This window comes from Gekko japonicus, unplaced genomic scaffold (assembly GCF_001447785.1).
Source record: "Gekko japonicus isolate JY-2015 unplaced genomic scaffold, Gekko_japonicus_V1.1 scaffold2046, whole genome shotgun sequence".
In the NCBI taxonomy this organism is placed as follows: domain Eukaryota; kingdom Metazoa; phylum Chordata; class Lepidosauria; order Squamata; family Gekkonidae; genus Gekko; species Gekko japonicus.
In genome coordinates this window covers 93315-117467 of record NW_015173732.1, presented here as the reverse complement: position 1 = coordinate 117467, position 24153 = coordinate 93315, and the positions used below count along the sequence as shown (strand labels likewise).

Here is a 24153-nt window from a genome sequence, read left to right as displayed (position 1 = left end):
TTTGAAAAGTGCATTATGTTGTAAATGACAGGCTTAAATATATCCCAGGGCTCATTTAATGATTGAGAGATATAACTTTTATTTGTAATGCTTTATACCTCACTTGGAAAACTTGCTTGTCTTAAAAACTGTCCACTAAAACTAAATTAATCACACATTTTATCCAAGTTACAGAAATTATTTTATAGAGTATACCACCCCTGCCCTCCCTAAACAAGATATGAGTAGGGCTACAGCAGTACACTGCCACATTTGGTATGATGAGGTTATCTAAATTACCCAGGCTCCATGTTTTGAAATCCACACATAGCAGTTTTGGAGATACCTTATACTGAGGTTAATGGAACATTTTTTGAGCTAAATTGACTGCAGAATTATGACCATCATAAAGCCTGGACACCATAGTTACTTGCAATTCAGAGAGATGGGTCGAGATGTGCTCTCTGATCTTTAGCGCTACTACTAGACTTCTCAATCAAATTATGTGACCCTGAATGTAAGAGAACTGACCCCCACCCCAAAGTGTTACATCAAAAATATTTTTATTGTTGGACATAGCTGTCATTTATATGCAGACTTAAGACAATCCACTCTTTCTTTTGATGTCATAGCTGATAGAAACCCAAGTCTTGCACTTGACTAAATATTGTATTTAGAAACAGATTACAGTCCCAAGTCTCTTACAAACATAATTGCACTCTAAAGACTTCTGATGATTTTTCTTTGTATTCCATTCTAATTTGCTTGCTTCTTGAATCAGTCTCTCTTTCATATAGACGTTGTATTCTTGAATATTTGAACACAGAAGCAGGCTGCAATAGAATCTGTACAGTTAATAACTTCAGTCTTAGATCAGGGAAAAGATGCTGATTTCTCCTCTTGGGAGACAGCATCAACCTGATCCATTATGTCCTGTAGCTGAATCACAGGGAATTGCACTTGCTCTTCAAACCATTTAGCTACAGTGAGAAGCTGCAGCTCACAGAACGCACGGCCGATAAACTGCAGCCCAATTGGCAAGCTTCTTTCAGAGAGTGCTGCAGGAACATTTATAGCTGGTAGGCCTGAAAAACAAAAGAGACCTTTAGTGGCACCATTTGATGATAACTCATTGGTAGATGATAAAACGCAGGCTATAGCTGAATGGCCTCATTGAATCAGCTTCAAAATTCTGTGTGGAAGGATGCTTTCAAGCTGTCCCAGTGGTTTTGATACAGTTGTGTTATGAGCCCTGTATACTGATTAGGCAGTAGATACAGGAGAACAAAACGGTCCTAGTGTGGATATTTTTTAAAGGATCAGAAGTTGTACAGAACATCTTGAACCTTCCAGATCACAAAGATGGCTGACTGGAAGTGACAAAGAGACACAGAGAGAAAAAGAGGCAATTGTTACCGGCCATGTTAGCAGCCTGAGTAAAAAGGTCATCCTGGGTGCTGCGGGTTCTGTTGTCTTCTTTGATGAACTCCACATATGGCACAGCACTGCTCAGAGTAGTAGGAGTGAGCAGAACATCAACACCAGAACTGAAGACTTTTGCAAAATCTTCAACAATGAGTCTTCTCACTTTCTGGGCTTTAATGAAATAGGTCTCATAATTTCTAAAAGGCAAAACAAATAAACAAAAAAAACTTGCCTTGTGAAAACTGAAAGCAGGAAAGTGATGGCTAGTCTTCCAGTACTAGAGCTGAATGAAAGTACGCGTTAATTCTTCTGAGGCTGTTGCTCAAGAAAAGACATTTTCTCCAACCTGCCCATTTTTAATCAGCTAAAGTCCATAACACACAAGGTTGTTTTAAGGCTTTCCTACAGCACCATCTGTAGCTCACTGCAGCTATCAGATTTCACAGTTCCCATTCCTAGTAAGTTTTCACATGACAGCTAACCAATGTTCTCATTATACCCAACATTGGATCCAGCAATCCACTGGGTACAAGAGCTGTGGATCTTTCTTGCTTTCGCCTCCCCCAAAGCAGTCCCTTCTGAGCCCAGGAATACTGCAGAACATGGAGTAACAGCCTTACAGGTCAGTGGGCTGCAGTGAGGAGAGGGAAGAGGGTGAAATTGCTCCCTCTTCCATCAGCACAGTTCCTCTGACAGAAGAGGAAGCAATTTTGTTCCCTTCCCCCTTCTTCCTGCAGCACATTGACCTGCATGGCTGTTACCCCATGTGGGTCCCATGCCCCATGAATCAACTTTTTCAGGGTCAGAAGGGACTGCTGGCGGAGGAGAAAGTGTGGGACACTTGTGACCATCAGTGCCCCCCACCAACATATTGCAGGATTCAACTTTCGATACAAAACATACTTTTCTGTTTCTTGAGGCACTAAGTTTGACTAAAAAAAGAGAAAAGCTTTGTCTCTCCTCAGTCAGTCAAATGAGACTGCAAAGGAGTGACTCACCCAAGTTTGTTTCAATTGAGATGTGAACACAGGATTCTGAGGTCCAAACCAAACAAACTGCTGAATTCTTATTTATCAGAAGGAAGAAACTGTTTTTAATATGTAATAAAAAGTAAAGGTAAAGGTTCCCTTGCTCGAAAGCCTGTCAAATCCGACTCTAGGGTTGCGGTGCTCATCTCCGTTTCAAAGCCGAAGAGCCAGCGCTGTCCGAAGACGTTTCCGTGGTCATGTGGCCGGCATGACTAAACACCAAGGCGCACGGAACGCTGTTACCTTCCCACCAAAGTGGTACCTATTTATCTACTTGCAATTTCTTGCTTTCGAACTGCTAGGTTGGCAGGAGCTGGAACTAGAGACGGGAGCTCACTCCATCATGCGGCACCCGGGTCTCGAACTGCTAAACTACTGACCTTCCACAGCCTGCAGTTCAGCGTCTTAACCACTTGAGCCACCGCAGCTCCTTAGTTTAATATGTATACATACACTCATTTTAAATTAAGTGAAAGCAACAATAAGCTCCCAGCTAGGAGACAGTGTTGGAAGAAAACCACGTCACCTATTAGATTATGCAGAATTTTAGGAAATACTATTTTGCTGTGTACTGCAGCTATGGCAGTATCAGCAATAATAATATTGCCTTAACTAGGTGGAAAAAACTGTCCAGCATGAGTAATTTCATCCTTAACTGCACAACAAATAAAATGCTGGCTTTGTAAATCTGAGCTTTATAATGTGCTGAACTTACTGTTTTAGCAAGAAATAGTTTCCTGATAGAATTCTTCCCCTTACAACATCATTAAAGCCTTCCCGGCGTGTTGCTGCATACAAAGCTTCAGTGGACTTGTCAGCACTGCTGCGATGTCCTAAAATTAGAAGTCACCAGCAATTTGGGAACACGTCCTAGAGTCATTCAAAGTTACCTCATGAATAAACAACAGAAATCACTGGAGTGTATCAGCTTATACACTGCTGTTGCATACAGCTAAATGCTACAGCATCCTGTTTCTTCCATGGCAGAATGGCTTCAAAGTTACTATGGATTTCAGTAGCTGCCATTTGCTTAGCTAGCCAGGCAGTCATGCCACATATGCTTCCACAGATGCTCGAATAGCCTTACTGATGTTCTAGAACTTGCTGTGTATTGCTCCTACAATTAGAATACAAACACTGAAGTAGCCTATTGATGTTAGCAGGACTGTATACGTTAATAATAACTACCTGCAGGATTAGAAATTTAATAGATATTAACTAGTAGGAAAGCACACTTGTCACACAAGTGGAAATGAGGAAACATTCCTTAAGTGATGGTAGATATCAGAGGAAGATGGAAATGCTGTGATGATCTGTAGATATTTTATAAAAAACTTGGTTTCTGCTAAGACAGTCCAGTTAAGCACTGTGAATATGATCTTTGTAACCTCAAGTGCAGCCTGCAACTGGCTTTTGCACTGTCCATGGAACCTGAAGTTAATGTTTATTCCAGTATCCACCACAAATATGGATTTACAGAGATAGTTTTATATTTCTGTTCAGCAGTCTCGTAAGATTACTTACATTAATACCAATTATAAAATAGCCCTACACATAATAATTTAAAAACACACCTATATATTAGTGCTGTGCAGACAGCATTTACCTCACAATAATTTCCAGTGCTATGATCACTTACTTTGCCAGCCCATAAGTTTAAGATAGGGGGGCAACAACCTTGGCTCGTGTGTCCTGTTGTAGGCCTTTCAGAAACACTTGGTTGGTCCCCTGAATGAAACAGGATGTTGGACTAGATGGACCCTTACTCTGAACCATCAGGCTCTTCTTAATTTATTTATATTCTACCTTTCTATTAAGAAAAGAACACTAAAGGTGTTCCAATCCAACAGAAACAAACCATCAGTTACCAACAAGGTATGGGGTGGAACTGAGCAGGTGTAAAAGTTCAGTCCTTGATGACCATGCACCAGTAGGACAGTATCATTTACCTTTTGATACCCATGTGTTGCCATGCAAGCCTATCAATGTGTTTTTATGGAATATGAACTGTGCAAAGGGACTGTACAATATGGAGACCTGAGAATACCTGCTGAGACTGCACATCTGAAAGAGGGACACCTTCCTTTAGTGTTGCTGACACAGTGATAGTCCAGAGTCACAAGACATCTCACCTGCTGTGAGATGAAGCAGTTCCATAAGCCTCAGATGCCATGCCATGGAAAGACAAAAGGACAGAGAACTTCAAACTCCATTAGGAGTTTCTTCAAGCACATGTAGGCAACCCCTCTTCCCGATACCTACAAATCTAATCAAGAGACTCTATTCATAGTTGCTTAGCAACTAATTGCTCAGCCATCAGCCAGCCGGCTAGGGCCATCAAGAGACAATAGCCCTAGCCTGATGATTCAATCATCCTTCATCCAGGTGGCAGTCCTCAGTCTAAGTTTCTAGCTCTCAATATTGACCACTCCTTAGTCCTCCTTCCCTTTTCCAGCCAGCCAATAGTATGTTTTATGGGACGGACTAACAGAAGGTGTCACAGGGGGATGTGGCCAGCCTAGCCAGCCCCCCCATACCACGTTATAAAAGATGCTGCCCGATCACATGGTCGCTCTCTTACCCTCCCCACGACCCCTATCGAATCTTTAACCCTCTTATGTGCAGCTTGCTATCCACATACCCTACCTCAATCTTTAACCTCTAGTCTGCAGCTAGAGTCCACGTGGTTCTGCTGGTCCAGAGCACGTGTTCCCCATTTTCTATTTATAAACCCCTCCATTCTTCCATTGGAACGGCTCAATCAATGAAGACAGGTAAAGATTGCCCAACCAACGAATGTTCCTGCTAATGCAACTGCGTTAAGGATCTACCTTTATTTCCTAGCATATGTATAAATGTGTGTGTGGTTGTGTATTGTTTGAATGATACTTATCCTCCAGTAAAAAGACATTATATTTTACTGAATACAGTCTCTGTGTCTGTTCTGGTGCGTACAGCAAAGGTGGGACTTCTGTATACATTGGTGTGAATTCTAATTTGCCTATTGCCAATTAATAATCACAACCTCCCCTAGACTAATTAAGAATTCAAGGCAACTTGGCTAATAAAGTGGGGGCTCGTCCGGGATCACCCTGAACGTCTGAACACATGCTAGTCGACACCTAGGTTTCCTTTAAGTTGCGCCAGGCCGTGCTGGCGCACCAATCTCCCATGACCAGTGCGGGAGGTTCCCCTCCCAATGGCCATGCAGCATGGATCCGTTCACCCAGACAGCACAGAAACACAGCAGTAAGATTTGTTTCCTAGTCTGGGCTGGCCCCGCCTCCCCTCAGCCAGGGTTTGCTTGCCCTATGAAAGGGGGCACTGCTGCTTTGCCCGGGCCTGCAGTCCCCTGCCTCGTGCTCTTGGAGATACAAGAGGATTGCTCTGTTGCCCAGCTTCTTCCCTTCGTGAGGTGAGTCTCTTGGTTATTTGTTTTGTCTGGGGATGTGGGGAGGAGGTCAGCTAGAATGGCCAGGCTGGGATCCCCATGTGTTTGCAGGGGAGGCTGTGTGCACCTCTTTTTATTCCCGGGCTGTTTCTCTTCCCTTTGGGTGGGGGGGGGAGAAGAGGGCTTTGCCTCTTCAGGAGCGGCACCTCAACTAGCTGCAGGACCGGCTCCTGCGGCTCTCAGCGTCTCCCCTGTCTGCTTGCCGTCTGGTCCCCGTCCTCACTTCCCGCTGCCTGCACTCCTCTGGGCCCCTGCGGCCTGTGCCGCAGCGGGGCTTGGGCATGCCCCCAGCAGCTGTCCTTCCATTGTTCCCCTCCTGACGCCTTCCATCGCTCCCCTCCTGATGCCGCTTCCCCCGGCCGCCCCACCACTATCCCGTCGTTGACTGCAGGGCTCCTCCCCCTGCATTGCCCAAGCCCAGCTCCTGCCTCACCCTTAGGGGGGGGTCTGGTCTTACCTGCCAGGCCAATGGGCAAAGAAGTTTTGTTGGCGGGGATGGAAGTCGTGGCTTCCTCCGAGCCTGGGCGCCTCTCTCTGGTGGGTGCAGCAGCAGGAGAGCTCTCCCAGTGCTGCTGTAGCTGCTGGCCAGGCCCCCTCACTGGCCGCTGAGTACTCCAGTGCACACCCTTTTCCGGGGCATAGCAGTATGGTCAGGGGAGGGGGTGCGCTGGGCTGCTGCCGCTCACCCACTGATCCTTCTTGGGGGTGCAGCTTGGGTGCAAATCCCTATGGGCCACTCTGCCACAGCAGAAAGACACTTGGGAACACAGCAGCTGGCCCAGCAACAGGGACGAGGTGGCCAAGCCGAAAATGGGAAGCAGCTCCCTGTCTCAAGGGGGGGGGCTTGGCCGTGGGAGCCCCCTTGCTAAAAACGGGGAGCTGCTGCTGCTGCGCCTCAACTTGGGGCAGAGGGATCTTCCTGGACTTGCAGGTGCCTTCGCCTTCCTCTTGACCCCTGAGCTGGAAGGAGGGAGGAGAGGGAGGCAGCGTGTCATGCCCCTTTGCCCACCCTCCCGGACGCCACCCTGACTGGATTTAGGCACGGGGATAGGGGAAGCCAACTAGCCAGCAAGCAGGGGGAGCCCTGGGCAGGTGCAGGCGACCACGTACTGGTGCAGTCTGCCCCCGGTTTTTGTTTGTAATACAAGGCAGAACAGCAGCCAGTTTCAAAGTCCCTGATGGAGAATCAGACGCCACTTAATGGGTAAAAAACACAGGGGGGGGAGGTGTGTCCAAAAAGAAGCCCTCTCCTGCTCCTCTCCCTCCCCTCCCTCACCAGCCCTAAAGTCCTTCTCCTGCCTGTCGCTGCTGGCTCCTCAGCTAGAGGCATCATGATCTTTTAACTGAGGGTTTGTGTGCCATTTTCTCCGCTCGCAGCCTAGCCAGCCCCCCCACACCACGTTATAAAAGATGCTACCTGGCCCCATGGTCGTTCTCTTACCCTCTCCACAAGCCGTTAGCCAAATTGCCTTTAATTACTAATTAATCTAGGTGAAGTTATGATTATTAATTGGCAATAGGCAAATTAGGGTTCTCACCAATGTATACAGAAGTCCCACCCTTGCTGTAAGTATCTGAACAGACACAGAGACTGGATTCAGTAAAATATAATGTCTCTTTATAGAGAGATATATATCATTCAAACAATACACAACCACACACACATTTATACATATGCTAGGAAATAAAGATAGATCCTTAACACAGTTGCTTTAGCAGGATATTCTTTGGTTTGACAATATTGACCTGGTCTGAAGAGATGAAGCTTGTCAAATGGAAAAATAAGGGAATACTAGAAAAATGGGGATTATACTAGGAAAATGGAGTGTGCAGACTGACCAGCAGAAAGCACAAGGTAGGCCTTAGCTGCAGACTAAAAGCCTGGGGTAGGATGGGTAGCAGATTGCTACAAGGATGAGAGTCAGAGAGTATAGCGGTCGTTGAGGGGGTGTAGAGAGAGCGAGCACATGGCCGGCTGTCCCCTTTTATAAGGTGGGTTTGGGAGGCTGGGCCAGGCTAGCCACATGTCCCTTGGGGGTGGCTTCAGGTGGTCACATGTCCTAGTCACATGACTTGGCCCACCTCCTCTGGGGTGTCACATGGGGAGGGCTTGCTGGACTCCTCCCTTGACACAGTCCCTCTCTGATTAGTTTATGCAGTGGAAGTGAGGGGCTTAGCTTGGACAATGATTGATGCAACTTAAACCTTTGACGAAGTTGTTGGGGGGAGAACATGCCAGGTGAAGGTGAAGTAAGTTCTTTGTTTGAACAGCCAAAGCAAATGGCTGCTGGCCTGGCTCTTTGTGTGTGTACAGGAACATCTCTGAAATGGAGTGACTTGGGATCCATGTTCTCAGGCTCTTGCTGGTACATATCTGGCATCTCAGTCTGGTCACCAATCATTATAGTCCCTTGGCACACATTAGACATAGTTCATAAACAGGGAAAAAGCTCCTTGCTGGCTAACAGCCCTATCGAAGCTTTAACCCTCTTATGTGCAGCTTGCTATCCACATACCCTACCTCAATCTTTAACCTCTAGTCTGCAGCTAGAGTCCACGTGGTTCTGCTGGTCCAGAGCACGTGTTCCCCATTTTCTATTTATAAACCCCTCCATTCTTCCATTGGAATGGCTCAATCAATGAAGACAGGTAAAGATTGCCCAACCAACGAATGTTCCTGCTAATGCAACTGTGTTAAGGATCTACCTTTATTTCCTAGCATATGTATAAATGTGTGTGTGGTTCTGTATTGTTTGAATGATACTTATCCTCCAGTAAAAAGACATTATATTTTACTGAATACAGTCTCTGTGTCTGTTCTGGTGCGTACAGCAAAGGTGGGACTTCTGTATACATTGGTGTGAATCCTAATTTGCCTATTGCCAATTAATAATCATAACCTCCCCTAGACTAATTAAGAATTCAAGGCAATTTGGCTAATACATGTTTTGAATTAGATGGATTTACTCGTATTGGTTAATCTAATAATAAACTGCTTGGAAACAGCCTGTAGGAGTTGAGATATTTGAGTACAATATTTCAGTTGGCCTGGTACTGGGAAATACAGGACTACCAAACAGGAGCCATTAGTTACCTGATTCCCTCTCCTATTATTTGCAACAGGAAGTTCAGGGTTATTTCAATAACACTGTATTCCCTCATCAGCTGACCTTGAGTGCAGACTAACAATAGAGCTGAACAATAAATGTACTCTGTGCTGCAGAGCATGCTCTTCTAAAGACACAGCTGCAACAACACTTTTTTCATAATAAAAACATGTTCCCAGAAACAATGATAAGAAGAAAGAGAGAGAAAGAGAGAGAGAGAGACCACACCCACCAACTGAAGTCAGTGAGAGACTTCCCATAAAGCTAGAGGTTTTGGTGTAGATTTAATCTTTCTTTGGCTAAAATGCATTTCAGAGAAGATGCCTCACTGGGGTGGGAAGTGCACTTCTTCTGATATCATCAATGAATTTGCGTTTACTCCAGACAACTGGTTACATGCTGTGATTTGTGACTCAGACAGTGATCTAAAAGCAGCTCAAGGAGGGTTTTTTCCATTTTAAAACATAGCTGGCTGTGGTTTTTAATACAGGCTCCTGAACACTGTGGCTTGACTTCAGCTGAATCACACCTTGCATAGCTTAACCAACTCTGTATCAGATCACCAGCTTTTGAACTGGTATGCAATAATGTTTGCTTTTATGCTGAAATGAACACATGAAGCTGCCTTATACTGAATTAGACCATTGGTCCATCAAGGTCAGTACTGCTTACTCTGACTGGCAGTGGCTCTCCATGATCTCAGGCTGAGGTCTTTTACATCACCTGCTACCTGATCCTTTTTAAATAGAGATCCCAGGGAGTGAACTTGAGACCTTCTACATGCTCTACCACAGAAACACTGGCTTCTCCCAAAATGCACTAGTTGGGGGTGGGTTGGGGGAAGGAGGCACGGTTTGATTCTCCTAGGCAAGGGACCCATTTCTTTCCCAGAAGGAGAATGCCATTTATACCCTTAGTCTGCCTTTTTGGAAGCTTCAATTTCAAATGTGAAGCTCAGCAAAGAATGAGGATCAGAGACTGCATTAGGGCCTGAGCTTTGCAGGATTTAGGCAGCTGCTGACCTTGTTGACATAAGCTATAAGACAACCAGAAGCCATGTGAACACCACTCATTTTTGTGTATGTCCATTCTGTCATGGGGAGAATGTCTTTAAAATGTGTGAAAGAGCTGCAGTTCAAATCATACAAATATGATTGCATTTAATTGCATGAAACACGTCACTTCTACTAGCAGATCTAGCTACTAAGAACACTGGATTGTGATAATGTGTAACACAGACCAGCAGTGTTCAATTACATAGCAAGGAGATATGCCCCACTATCTCATCCACAACTCTGATGTTTCCCACTGGATGTCTGACTCATCTGCTACTTTTGGAGGCTGCTGGTCCTCAATTCCAGTCAGCCATGTATCTTTACAATTATTTACATGAACACATGCACACATAGTATCGCAGAGTAACCAGCTTTGGAAAGACTAGAACCAGAAAAGATAGTAGGATAATGGTGAAAGGAGAGTGTGGGGATAAGAGACCTGGGACCAGTGCCACCCCAACTGGTCCGGAAACCAGGGGTTGGATCCTGTGTAGACTGCCATGGGCACAAGTGGGGAGCAATACTTCCTCAAAGCTGCGGAGTCTTGTGAGCAAAAATTCTGCTTTGTGAGTGACTGGCATTAAAGTTGTGAGCGAGCAATTTGGCTACTGCATAAATTAGTTTGCTCTGGAGCCATCCTTCCTGAGATAAGACAAAAATGTGTGAGCCAGAGGCTAAAGAACTGTGAGCCAGCTCACAATAACTCAGGGTTAGAGAGAACACTGGTGGGGAGGGGTTATTTTCCCTGATTCAGACCAAATCGCTGCTCCACTTGGATGGTGGTTAGGGTTGCCAATACCCAGGTGGTGGCTGGAGATATCCTGGGATCACAACTGATCTGCAGGTGACATAGAACTTGATTACTACCTTTGATGGAAGAGACACGTATCCAGACACATTAGATATTTGTTACCAGAACAATTTGGAGACCGTGTGCAGTTACCATGACAGATTATCCATGGGCGAGTGTGTAAACTTTTAGCAACTGCATATAACAAGAGAAAGCAACACCTGGCTCTAAAGAAAATCTTTTTTCATATATTTATTTCTGGATGTGTATTGTTTTGCAATAGTAATATTGACCACCGAGGAAGGCCCTAAAGGGCCGAAATGTGCATGTCTACTGGTCATAAATCCATCAATTGTATATGTGAAACTAACAGCTCTGTATATAAAAAGTTTTAAGGGTCTGATCATTTCTTTAAACCTATTTTATATTTTACTAATGTGTACACAATAATAAATGTGTATTTTTATAACACCTTATTTTGATAGCTTGACCCTCATATATCACAGACATAGATTAGATGTTTCAGAAAAAATGGCTTCTTTGGAAGGTGGACTCTGTGGCATTACAGCCCAGTGAAGTCCCTTCCCTCCCCAAATCCTGCCCTTCTTAGCCTCCACCCCCTAAATCTCCAGGTGTTTCCTAACTCTGAACTGGCAACTCTAATGATGGCCCACTGACCAAAATCACCCCCCCCCCCCCCAACTTATGGCTATCTATGCAAGATCCAAGACAAAGTTTACATTACTTAGTGGCCCAACTATGGTTGGAAATGAACTTATCTTAAACAAATCTTAACATTTGCTGAAAACAAGCCTTACCATACTCCAGGCCATCAAATCGGGCCATGTTTGACGCTACTTCAGCTGCGCACAGCACATGGTAACAGACGATTGAGTAACAAGTGTGGGGCAGACTCACTTCAACCACTTTGGCGCCTGCTTTCTCAAAGAGGCCAGCTGCCTTGGACCACACTGCCAGTGTTTCACTCGACATTCCCGGTGCATTGTATTCCTTGGGAAGGGAAGAAAAATGCAATGTCATTAACCATCTTTCTGAATATTTTACAGGGCTCATCCACATGGATGTGGTGAAAAAAAAAATACTCTAGTTGCTTTGTAGTGTGTCAAAGAAAACTCAGAAGTGCAAATTCTTTTTCTCTAAACTGTGGATCTCTCTTTAATTATTATGGAACGGTGTTTCCTTTGGCAGCCAGTTTGGACACTATGTGTCCAATCAATTCTAGTTATACATTCAGTGCCAAAATGAAGCTTATTTCAGAGGACCACCTATCTTTGTGAGCCATTTGGGAATGGCTGAGATGAGTCACAGCAGTTCTAGCCCAAAGACCTGGGATGATGACCTTGATCACTGGCATCAATAAAAGAAAAGCTAGAGTTGTCAGTTACGGATTGAGTTTTATGTAGTAGTGATGGAAAGCAGTGGAGCAACATGACACTTTGCATCCTAACAGATGCACTGTGCAAGGTCCAGTTCTGCATTCAGGAGGAGTGCTTTTGCTTCCACGAATCATTCTTGAATAAATGTTACTTCAAGACAAAAATGCTTACTTATTGTTTCATATAAAATTATGGAAAATATATATCATTGTTCAGACCAAGGCCCTGCTTACAATGTAGTAATGATTGTTTGGGGATGAACCTTCCTCACAAGGATGTTCTATACGTATAAGATGTTTTGTACACTACACAGAAGGGAGATTATCTTTCCTGCTATTTGGAGGGAGACATGTATAGAATTGGATGCTGAGGAATAAAGTATTCAAGATTGCTCATCTCAGTGAGTGAATGGGCTGCTTCTTCAGAATAAGAAGTATCTCAGTCATATGGATTATGTACTGTTGTGCCGTCAAGTCACAAACGACTCATGGGAACTCCAGGAAAGGGCCTTCAAGGTGGTTTGCCATTGCCTCACCCTGCAGACTCTTCCTTGGCAGTCTCCTATCCAAGTCCCAACCTTGCTTAGCTTCCAAGATCATATGAGATCAGGCTACACCATGCCGGCTGCCCTTGCCATATGAATTAGAATACTGATAAAAATTTCTTTTGGTGCCAGTTCATTCATCCCTGCCCAATGACCAACTGTTTAAAAGTCACCTTTGGTATGCCTATGCAGAGTTGACTGGTATCTGTAATGTTGGGTATCTGGAATGGATGAAAGGGGTCCTGTACTGTGGTTGAGTCTTTTGGGTCATGCCCACCAAGTACTCCTGAAAGAAGCAAAGAAACTCGTCAGCTCCAGAAAAGAGTACACTACTGGAACTAAACTACTTTTGAGAAAACTGCACTGGGGAAACAGTTAAATGTGTCATACCCAACATGGTGGCTGAATCATCCACACATCTAGTTAAAATGCCTGGCACATCCATAGAATTCACAAGCGGAATGAGGCCATGCCGGGAAATTAAGCCATATGTTGGCTTCAAACCAACAACTCCACAGAGAGAGGCTGGATTTCTGGTTGACCCTCCGGTATCGGATCCTAGTGCCCTATGGGTTGAGAAAAAGCTATCATCAGGAACAGATTTCAAGTCACAATTGCCTTTGCCCTTATACCTATGAATTATACCAAGGGCAATTCCCAGATTCATTCTAATACTATACAGAATAAATGACTTTTCATTAAGAAGAGTTCATATGTTCATATGCAGTGCAGTCCTCCAGTCACTCCAGTCTAAGCCCATTTCAACTCTACAGCTCCTTCCTGTATTATTGTTATAATGCTAATCCATCAGACACATGGAGTGGATTGGTAGATACACATATACACATATACAGAAACTGCTAGATACACATATATAAATCCTGGCTGAGGCACAGGGAGGATGAAACAGAGTAAGAGTAATTTTTTTTAATCACCATGGATTACCATGTCCTCACTACTCCTCTTGAGCCACTGTAGTCATGTCTAATCCAGAATAATTTTCAAGTACTATTTAGAAGCAATGTAGTTTCTGGATTTTGTTTGGCACCCAGCAAACCTTTGGGACTAAACACTTAATTAGAAGCACTATGATTTTAAATTAGAAACATTTTAAAATGCTTCTTACGCAAAGCATGTGAAAGACGATACCGCAGCCGCACTGCCTCCAGAGCTCCCGCCTGTTATCAACCAGCTGAGCTCTTCATTACTCGTGCTGGAGTTTCGCATACATTTTTCTCTGTACTGTTGTGAATAACTCCAGGGGTTTTTCACGGGTCCAAACACCCCATCTGTGCTTCCAGAGCTAGAGTGAAAAAGTCAGAGGGAAGGAAGACACAGGCTTATTGATGGGTTTAACCACCTTTTATCCACTTTCATCCACTTTTTTAAATATAAATTTTATTAACATTTTTGTAACAAACATCATCAACAGGAAAGTCATAGAACATTACAGCTGTTAAGTTAAGGCTTTGTAGTTGGAACATAACACAACCATGTAATACTGAAATCTTTGTTATACAACATAAATTGGATATAATAAATTAGAGTAAGGTGTTTAAATACCTTGGACAATAAATCACTTTTAATTATATAATAATAATTTAAACTTAACATCTCTAAATGTTTCCCAAACAAGCCAGGAACCAGGAAGCTCTTTTTATCCAAGAAACTGAGAAGTTGTCTAGCCACCTTGCTCAAGAATGGTACATATCTAGGAAAATATATTATTTATAAATCACAGCCCTCCTTCTAGGCCTCTTCAGCCTACAAAAGTCAATATGTAAAGGTAAAGGTTTCCCTTGCTCAAAAGCCAGTTGAATCCAACTCTAGGGGGCGGTGCTCATCTCTCTTTCCAAACCGAAGAGCCAGCATTGTCCAAAGGTCATATGGCCAGCATGACTAAATGCCAAGGTACATGGAACGCTGTTACCTTTTCACTGAAGTGGTACCTATTTATCTACTTGCAATTTCTTGCTTTCGAACTGCTAGGTTGGCTGGAGCTGGGGCCTGAGATGGGAGCTCACTCCGTCACACAGCGCTCAGGTCTCGAACTGCCAAGCTACCAACCTTCCAGTATGCAGCTCATTGTCTTAACCTCTGAGCAACCACAGTCCCACAAAAGTCAATAACATCATATTAAATTTTAAAATGTACAACATTTCTGATTTTAGTAGACTTAACGTACATAAAATTGTGAAAGCTGGAAATACCATTTCATATATATCAGAAACCAATCAAGTTACCTTCCACAATGAAGTATTTTATAAATAATGCATATTAATAATAATCTATATAGGCTTAATGTTTAAAGGTTTAAATTAGGACAGTATGGTTGGTACTGCCTTATTTAACTTTTGCTTCTTTCTCTTTTCTGCTTAGTTGTTAGGCTATATTTGTATTTCTTGATTTGTATTTGTTAAATAAAATTTTAATTCAATTTTAAAAATCATGCATATTAAAACTCAGGAATACCATACTGAGTATATATATATATATATATATATATATATGAATTGTATTTATAGTTGCTGTTAACCACCCTGAGCCCCAAATTGGGGAGAGGGTGGCACAGAAATCAAATAAACAAATATTCAACCACCTGAAGGCCTTAGCAGTCTTTCTCAAAGAAAAAGTGTAATTTCCAACCACCAGGTTTGTAAAGACAGGTGTGAATTTGTATGGCCACTGTCAGGTGAAAACTTAGAAACAAGAACAAGTAGGATTTCCAGGGCGGTTGGCAGATGGCAAAGGCTTCAGAGGCTGGTCAATCTCCCTGCACTTCTCCAGGATGAGCACTGCTAACCAGCAACAAGCCCCAAGGAGGCTCAAGATTACACTGTACTTACCCCATAGCAAATTCATCTAGGTTTGTTTTACCAACAAGTATAGCTCCTTGATCCAGCAATTTCTGAACTACTGTTGCATTGTAAGGGGGGATATATCCTGAAAAAACACAAATACTGGGTTGACTGAAGCCTATATATATTTCTATAACTTTAAATCTTAGTAACTGGATTTTGCCCTTGCAAAATGGACAATTGGACTAAGGAGAATTGCATGTTCTTGAAAGGTATTACAATACATTCAGATTTTTCACCCCCACCCCCCGATTCTTATCTATTTTGGGAAGTACCTTATTAAGCCATCCAAGAAAGGGATACTACAACTAGAAGCTAGCGTACCATTTAACAACCATCTCTAGTTTTGTGCATACATGGATTTTTATGCCGGTCTTACCCTTACAATAACCTATGTGTTCTGGATAGTACTGAGACATGCTCCAATTAACTGCTGGCTAGAGATTTCATCACATCAAACTGTCTTATACTGCATCAGACCCTTGGGGTCCATCAAGGTTAGTACTGCCTACTCTCTCCAGCGGCTCTCCAGGGTCTCAGGCCGAGGTCTTTCATTTCATCTACTGCCTGGTCCTTTTCACTGGAGATGCCAGGGATTGAACCTGGGACCTTCTGCATGCCAAGCAAATGCTGTGCCATTGAGCCACAACCCCTCCCCTAATTTCCTGTTTAGCTTCTTCATCCTGTGACTCATAAATCTGTTTGACACCTATCACCCTGTAATCTCAAATCTGCAAAAGCTCCTCCTGCTCTCAATTTTAAGAAAGGTATAAGCGGCAGAATTTCAAGGCATGATGGATGAACTCAAAATCCTCCCTCCCCTGCTATTCGGTAAAAATCCAGCCTGATATATAATTCCTACAGGTAGCTTGAAGTCTCAGAAGTGTTCATTTGGTAGCAAAAATAAGCCTGTGCTACAGCTACCCTGTTCAATACAACTATACCACCAAATTCTTGGGTTCATTTAGGACAGCGGCATATCAACAATCCAATGAATCCACTTATCAATATAATTATATGAAATAATAATTGTGTTTAAACAATAACACACCAGTTTCCTAAAAAGATTTGAGAAGGAAAAACAAAAACAAAAAACCCCAGTACACTGATTTACCTTTTAACATATTGGATGCACATGTTGTTTCAATACCCATTGTACTGAAGTTGTCTTTTACTGCAACAGGAATTCCATCTAAATCTCCCAGCCTCTGGCCTACATTATGGACAACACAAGGACATTTTAAACCATATGTATGGAATCTTATTTACAATACTTTTCATGCAGCAAGGTGCATTCCTTCAGTAGCTTTAGCACCATAGGATCAGGTATGCTAACCCTTTCCATTTTATAACCTTCTGAAGGCACTACTCTACCTAGTGCTAGTAGCTGGACTGCATACACAACCCTTAGGATGCACAATTTGGAATATAGACAACTCCCCAACCACAACTCTCGGTGCAGTATTTATGAGCTGCAGTGTGGCTCTTCTCCAATGTACCAGAGCCAATCTCCAGCACCAAAGAAAGACAATACAGTATTTCTTTGTGCTTGCATTAGGAATCTTGTGTTCAGTCATTTAATCTGCCATGACAGTGCAGTAGAATGTGTGTGGACACATAGTTTGTAACTTTATCATTGGGAGGTTTCCTCCATCCAACAAAACAGATTTTCAGACAGCCAAATATCGTGCTTCACTTTAATATTTGCAAGACACATCCTACTGAGCCTCAGTCATACCAACAGCAACTTTCATGCACTTGACGCACAAAACATTTCTAATGTAGTTCCACCTCTTAAGATAAGTAGTAGTACCAGAATGGGAAATGTTATGGGAATCCCATGTATGTCATAGCTCCCCTTTCTTTAAAGGAAGCAGAGGATACAGATATACAAATGATGACCAAGCACCAGCTGTTACTAAGGTTTGTTTTCAACATTTTTTCTACAGAAACTTTGTTCTATAAACCATTCAAGTAAGAATACTTGGTTCAGTTGAATTAAACTGGAAGAATACTAAACAGACCAAATGAAAGGACGCTGTTTGAGCCAGCTCGGGCTTTAGGTTGGTTTATTTATTTTTAAATGTCCAGCCTAAGTACACTTGCTTAACTACTATTGAAGCTAACATGATTTAAGCCTGATTTTCAGAGCCTTTGTTTGAGATTTTATTTAAATGTGACACCCCTGGGTCTTTGTATGGTCTTTAAACTGGGCTGTAACTCATGGGCAGCAGTCACATGAACTTAGCTTGCCAGAGATACGTAATCCATATGGATATTGTGCTTGCATGTGACTGAGCTTGCAGAGCTGTTTTACACAAGCTGTAGCCAAGTTTAAACAAAATGCTGAGCACATGCAAAAGTCACAAGGGAAGAGTCATTCCCTTTGTCTAGCCAATGTCATGTTTAAGTTAGGCTCAAGGTTTGGCTGCATAACAGCAGCTAAATATCACGGAATGTGACTGCGTGCTGACAGTACACAAACAGCACGACTGGCACATAATGCTGGTGCAAACAAATGTGTATTAAAAATCTGCTAGGCCACTACACCAGCCCTCGACAAATTTTGTTTGGCTGTAGGAGCCAGCCCCAAAATTTAAGAGGAGGAAGAAGAGGTTGGATTTATACCCCGCCCTTCACTACCCAAGGGAGTCTCAGAGCGGCTTACAAACTCCTTTCCCTTCCCTCCCCCCAACAGACACCCTGTGAGGTAGGTGGGGCTGAGAGAGCTCTAACAGAAACTGCTCTTTTTCAAGAACAGCTGTGCCAGAACTATGGCTTGCCCAAGGTCGTCCAGCAGGTGCAAGTGGAGGAGTGGGGGAATCAAACCCGGTTCTCCCAGATTAGAGTCCGCACACCATACCAGCCAGGCTCATTAATCATCCTTCAGGGTTTTACATTTTCTAATGACTGCTACCCTCAAACAAAATCTTAAACTCAATTTAACTGAACATTGGAGCCAGTATAAAAGGCAATTGGTTAAAGAAGTAAATTCATTCACCATCACTGACTGGTATATAAATTTGCAAATAAACAAGCAATGAAAAAAAACTTTGTCATACCAACAATTTATTATTAAGTCATACTAGAAAATATTCTGATGCAAAACTATAAACTTTGGGTTGGATCTAGCCAAGTCTTTGCTCAATCTTGGCCTATTCCTCCCCTTATTACAGCTCCTATTTCAAATGGCTTTTGTCACTGCAAATCTCATGATCCCAAACATTTTTGGTGATGAAAGGGGACCTTTTCCCACTAGTAGAAAAACAGCTTCGATCCAACCCTTTGTACATCTGCTAAGAGACACTGCAAAGAAATCATTGCTGAAAATACTAAGCTGCACAATTAAATTTCTGAGTGCCATGGTGATCGGGCTGCTGGGATTTGTCAAGCCCTGTACTAGACAAAATAAACTCAGCTGTATCTTTTACAACATTTGTTAAATATCTGTCAACATAACAAAAAAACCTTTATGGAAAAACAATTGTTCTGCAGGATGAAATTACCTTTTCTGTATCTTTTTTCAGATGCTTCAGCCTGCTTTAATGCTATGTCTTCAGTTACAGAGATATAAGCATTAAGAAATTTGGTGGCCTTGATTAAGGCAAGATATTTCTGACAGAGCTCTACTGGACTCACTTGCCCTTCCTTTAATGCTGCAGAAATCTGAAATGACAGCCATTTTAAAAAGAAATTGAGAAAAAAAATAAAGAAAAAAATAAACTTTCTAAAACGAAGTTTCCTACTTGGAATAAAATGTGTGCATACAGTACTTTTCTATGTCCAAGAAGCAAAATAGTTGTTTGAGCAAACAACTTTGCAATTATATAAAATCAAAGCTGTGGTTCAGAGTACTGAACTAGGATCAGCAATGAAGCTCACTGTCTGACCATGGACCTATCCCTCTCTGTCTAATATCTTTCACAGGGCTATTATGAAAATACTGGGAAGGAGAACCATGTCCATCAACCCAAGTTTCTTCTAAGAAGAGTCAAATAAAAATGTAATTAAAAATAACCATTTCATATGTGCATTGCATAAACCAGTTCCAAGCCTTTCTGGAATAATGTGGGAGGCAGTTCAGCAATTGCGCTAGAAATATATGTATTTATAGACTTAATTTATAGCCGGCCTTTCTCACTGAGACTCACTCATAAATCTTGTGCTAGGCAATCTCTTCATAAATCCATTCCTACAGCCTGTTATCCTAATCACGTGTACCAGGAAACATGACAGAAGTATGTGGGCGTGTCAATGATCCTATGCATGTTGGACAAAGGCCAAGACTTAGGGATACTCTCCATGAAACAATCACTATACTGATTTCCCCTTCAAATTGATCCATATTGCATTTCTCTTCACATGGCAAGCCAATAAAACACTATTATAGGTTCAAGCCAAGGGAACATTTCTACAAAAGGAATGATTTCCTTCTCTTCTCACTTCTGTCTTTCTGCTACAATGCAAAATGCTGCTACCAGAAAGGCAAGAAAGAGGCCAGCCTCGCCACAACCAGGGCCAGGTCCTTTACGGTGGTGGCTCCTACCTGGGGGAATGAGCTCCCGGAGATCAGGGCCCTGCGGGACCTTGTACAGTTCTGCAGGGCCTGCAAGACAGAGCTCTTCTGCCAGGCTTTTAACTAGGAGCCGCCCACCACTACCACCAACTATTACTGTCAGTAACATTGGGGCAGTAGATGGCCCTGTATAGAGATAGCAATGCGGGAGACCGGAGACCGATGAATCGGGATCTAGTGTTACTTCTACAGTACGCCATCTTTATTTGACTGAAGGATTGATATGTTTCAAGCATGTTAATTGCAATATGGATTGTTTTATCTTGTTTTTATATGTTTTATATACCTGGGCACATGTTGCCCCTGAATGTGAGCCGCCCTGAGTCCGCTCGTGGGTGAGGGCAGGATAGAAATGCAATAATAAATAAAATTTTAAAAACTGTATGCATACAGAAATCATTTTGTCTGCATAAATGTTGTGTTGGAATGAAGCCGCCGGCGCATCTGATCGCGTAATCGCGGATCAAACTGCGCTGGGGCAATTAGCCACGCCTCCCCCCCCCCCGCGATATCCGGCCTGTGTGACCCGGGTCTTAGGCTATTGTAGCAAAAATGCAAGTCTAACAGCAATTTAAACATTTAACAAAATTTGATTCCAGTGCATGTGTTCATGGATTACACTCCCCTTCTTCATCTAGAAATGGGCTATTGGAAGAGGAGATAAATATTTGACAAAGCTGTTAAGGCAACTTTGCTAACGATTTTTGAAGAACCTCCAACTGATGTCTAAATGCCTTCAATGTCATCTTCTTCCTTGGCATGGTTCCGAAACGTATAAAGCTACATTACAGCCAGAAATCCAGCAGGTGAAGCGTGGGAAAGCTTTCCATGTTTTATTTCGGTCTCTCATACATCACTTAGAGGCACTGAAGTCCTATTGGTGAATAATTAAGTATGCACTCTCAAAAGGATCCCATCAAGTTTCAAGGCGATACAGAACTGTTTTAAACAAAAAGGAGAAGGAAAAGAGAAGCACGAACAGTTTGACCCGCCCGTCAAGGGACAGTTGGCCGATCCCACCCGTACCCTTTCTCACCTCTCGGAGCGAGGCGCGCAGCATCTTTCCTACAAAGCCAGGACCTAAAAATTCTAAACGTTTCCCCAGAACAGCCTCTATCGACTGCCGTAGCGTAGAAATAAAGAGATGGGCGCCGCCATCTTGAGAAGCGCTTCCTACCATAGCCATCTCTAATTGGCTCAAGCCCCATACCGCTGGTATGATGCTGTGTTCCTATTGGCTCGGAAGAGGAAAAACATGTACGTCTGTTGGGGGAATTGAATTACTGGTTAAACGGGGAGCTGGTGTGAAGGAGACTGAGGACAGGTTTCTGTGAGGGCTGGGGTTAACGCGGGGGGCTACAGGCAGGGAAAGGGGTGAGGCAGGTCTCGGAGAGGAGGGCACTGAGGAGCGGCTGTTGTTACGGAAGGAGGGGTTGGCTTGGCTTCGCTGCATGGCGTTATCCTGACAGTAAGAAAGGGAATCGAACGTCTGTAAAACAGAGAGAGAGGAGCGAAGGCATAAACTGTTTTTCTGTTTTATTTCTCCCGTTCGATTTAAATAGGGTCTTAGTGAATGCTAAGCTTGTAAATAATGATTATCCATGCTGGTCTTTTTAAACTGCAGAAAGTTAAACATTGGTAGGTTTTTTTTAATCTGCTTGTGATTTATAGAAAAGGGCCGTTCACCGGTTAATCATTAACTGAGGAGGATTGTAGTGGCCCTCTACACCAAGAGCCTTGGCGCGTTTCTTCATTTGTAATCATGTTACTCGAAGTACACACACTTGGCAGGAAAGCATGTAGTAGTTTGTTCCGCTGTCAAAGGTCAAGTGTCACCTGTGTTGGAAAAGGGACAAATTTGAGTCAGTGGTTCATGTGTAGGGATTTCCACATCTCCTGGCAACGATGTACAATTATGCCATCCTGGGTGATTGACCGTTACGGAAAAAATGATGTGCTGCGATTTACAAACAATATGATGTTCCCTATAATCCACTTTCCCAATGAAGTTATTATTAAAGTCCATGCTGCAAGCTTAAATCCCATAGATGTTAATATGAGAAGTAAGTGCTTGTATACGTTTCCTGTCGATTAGTAAAAGTAACACTGCCATAATGTAGAGAGATATGGTGCTAATCATAGAGATAATGTTATGTAAAGTGTTTAAAACGTTGGAAAGTTTTACATATTGTTATATTTTGCCCTGTCAGCATTCACTAAGCGTAATGCTAAATCTTTACATAGTCTTCCAAAAGTCTGGTTTATAAGGGTGTAGCTCTGTTTAGGGTGGCAGTGATTGTGGCATGAGCTTTCATAGGCCTTTTACAAAAGAAATTGCAAGTAGATAAATAGGTACTGCTTCAGTGAGAAGGTAACAGTATTCTGTGCACCTTGGTGTCTAATCATGCTGGCCACATGACCATGGAAATGTCTTTGGATAGTGCTGGCTTTTTGGCTTGGAAACGGAGATGAGCACCACATCCCTAGAGTCGGATTCGACTGGCTTTCGAGCAAGGGAAACCTTTACCTTTACTTATGCCACAATAACAGCCTGATCTTACAGGATGAGTTAGTCTTATATTTTCCTGGGATCAGACTGTAAATTAGTTGGTCTTTAGTAAAGGTAAAGGTTCCCTTGCTCGAAAGCCAGTTGAATCCAACTCTAGGGTTGCCGTGCTCATCTCCGTTTCAAAGCCGAAGAGTCTTTAAGGAACCACAAAACAGTTCGTTGCAGTGGACTGATTCAGTGACTATTCTAGAACTGATCCCAGAAGAAGGTAGTGATTATTATAGGCTTCATTTTTGTATGTTCTGATATTCATGCTTGAAACTTGTGCATGTACACATGCAGAATATTCTGTCTGTCTTCTTTCTGCCCAATTTCATGCAGGCTGAAGCATACAAATTCACTGAAATTTAAGGGATAACTCACTGAAATGTAAGGGGTTAAGGGGTTAACAGTGCAATCCTAAGCAGAGTTACTGCAGTCTAAGCCCATTGAAATCAGTATCTTTACTTTACTTTACTTTACAATTCGATTTATATACCGCCCTTGACCCCTAGGGGGTCTCAGAGCGGTCTACAGGCATACTACTATGTAGTTATTATCCTAACCTAGGGCCACAATTCAGGGGGGAGGGGCTGCCTACCGACACCCAAGCAGCGCATTCTCTCTTTCTGTTGATATCCCGGGCGGGCTTCGGATGCTGCTCTCAATATTAGTGATTGTATTCATGAGATCCTAAATATGCAAAAGATACATTTATTGTAATTATTGTTTTCTGGTGGCTGTTTATAGCAAAGAAAATTTGTGTGTGTGTGTATTTATTTTTTGTAGGTTAAGATGAATATCTGTCCAGCTGGCTAGAAAAGGGGTTGAGGGTGTCACTGTCTTTAACGGTTTACTTAATGATATAGCGTAGGAGTGAAAAATGCAATTCCTAACCCTGATATTAAACTTCATCAGTTATCCTAAAAATGATCAGTCTCTTACTAACATTGTTCTGTGAAGTTATGAAGTTATATTTATAATTCATGCAGACTGAGAACCTGTATGTTATTGTTTGATTGCATCAAAGGCCGCCTGGACCAGGTTGGCAATTGTTGGGGAAATTAGGGGTGCAGGAACCTTTTCATGCACTCCCATTCGCACTGTGTTCATTTTGGAGAGAGAGAGAAGCTGGCTTCGCAATTGCATCAAGAGAGTGAGAGAGAGACAGTTGTTCTAAACCAAAACTCAGTTTATTCTATTATACACTCTTAAGTCAGAAAACACTTTTGTAGCATTTCAATATCCAGCATAGAATAGTTCAACACGACCCCAATACATAAATAGTACACTTAAAGTTCTATAAAGGATATTGGTTGCTCTGCCTAGATCCATAACAGAAGGGTAGTTGGCAAGATCAACCAGGAACAAAACTAAATTCAGACATTAAGTACT

The 24153-nt window shown here is 42.7% G+C and overlaps 2 protein-coding genes across 2 annotated transcripts in view; one reads left to right on the top strand and one right to left on the bottom strand.

Annotated features, from left to right (window-relative positions):
• Positions 1 to 230: 230 nt before the first annotated feature.
• Positions 231 to 21355, bottom strand: QRSL1 (glutaminyl-tRNA synthase (glutamine-hydrolyzing)-like 1). Its single transcript, XM_015423423.1, has 11 exons — positions 21247 to 21355; positions 19141 to 19300; positions 16749 to 16847; positions 15623 to 15719; positions 13903 to 14079; positions 13167 to 13342; positions 12950 to 13062; positions 11654 to 11846; positions 3148 to 3265; positions 1396 to 1601; positions 231 to 1064 (listed from the first exon to the last, which is right to left on the bottom strand). The coding sequence occupies exons 1-11, from the start codon at positions 21268 to 21270 to the stop codon at positions 853 to 855; spliced, it is 1575 nt and encodes a 524-aa protein (XP_015278909.1). The 5' UTR covers positions 21271 to 21355; the 3' UTR covers positions 231 to 852.
• Positions 21356 to 21691: 336 nt separating this feature from the next.
• RTN4IP1 (reticulon 4 interacting protein 1) overlaps positions 21692 to 24153 on the top strand; it is a 51941-nt gene continuing 49479 nt past the window's right edge. Inside the window, exon 1 of the mRNA XM_015423424.1 lies at positions 21692 to 22273. Within this exon, the coding sequence (XP_015278910.1) occupies positions 21973 to 22273 (301 nt within the window). The 5' untranslated portion in view covers positions 21692 to 21972. The remainder of the gene's footprint in view (positions 22274 to 24153) is intronic.

Coding starts and splice junctions, on each gene's coding strand:
- QRSL1 (XM_015423423.1), bottom strand. CDS start 21,270: ATGCTGCGCGCCTCGCTCCGAGAG. Junction 14,080..15,622: donor CTAGATGAATTTGCTATGGG/GTAAGTACAGTG, acceptor TTTTCACTCTAG/CTCTGGAAGCACAGATGGGG. Junction 11,847..12,949: donor TCTGCATAGGCATACCAAAG/GTGACTTTTAAA, acceptor TCCCTTCCCAAG/GAATACAATGCACCGGGAAT.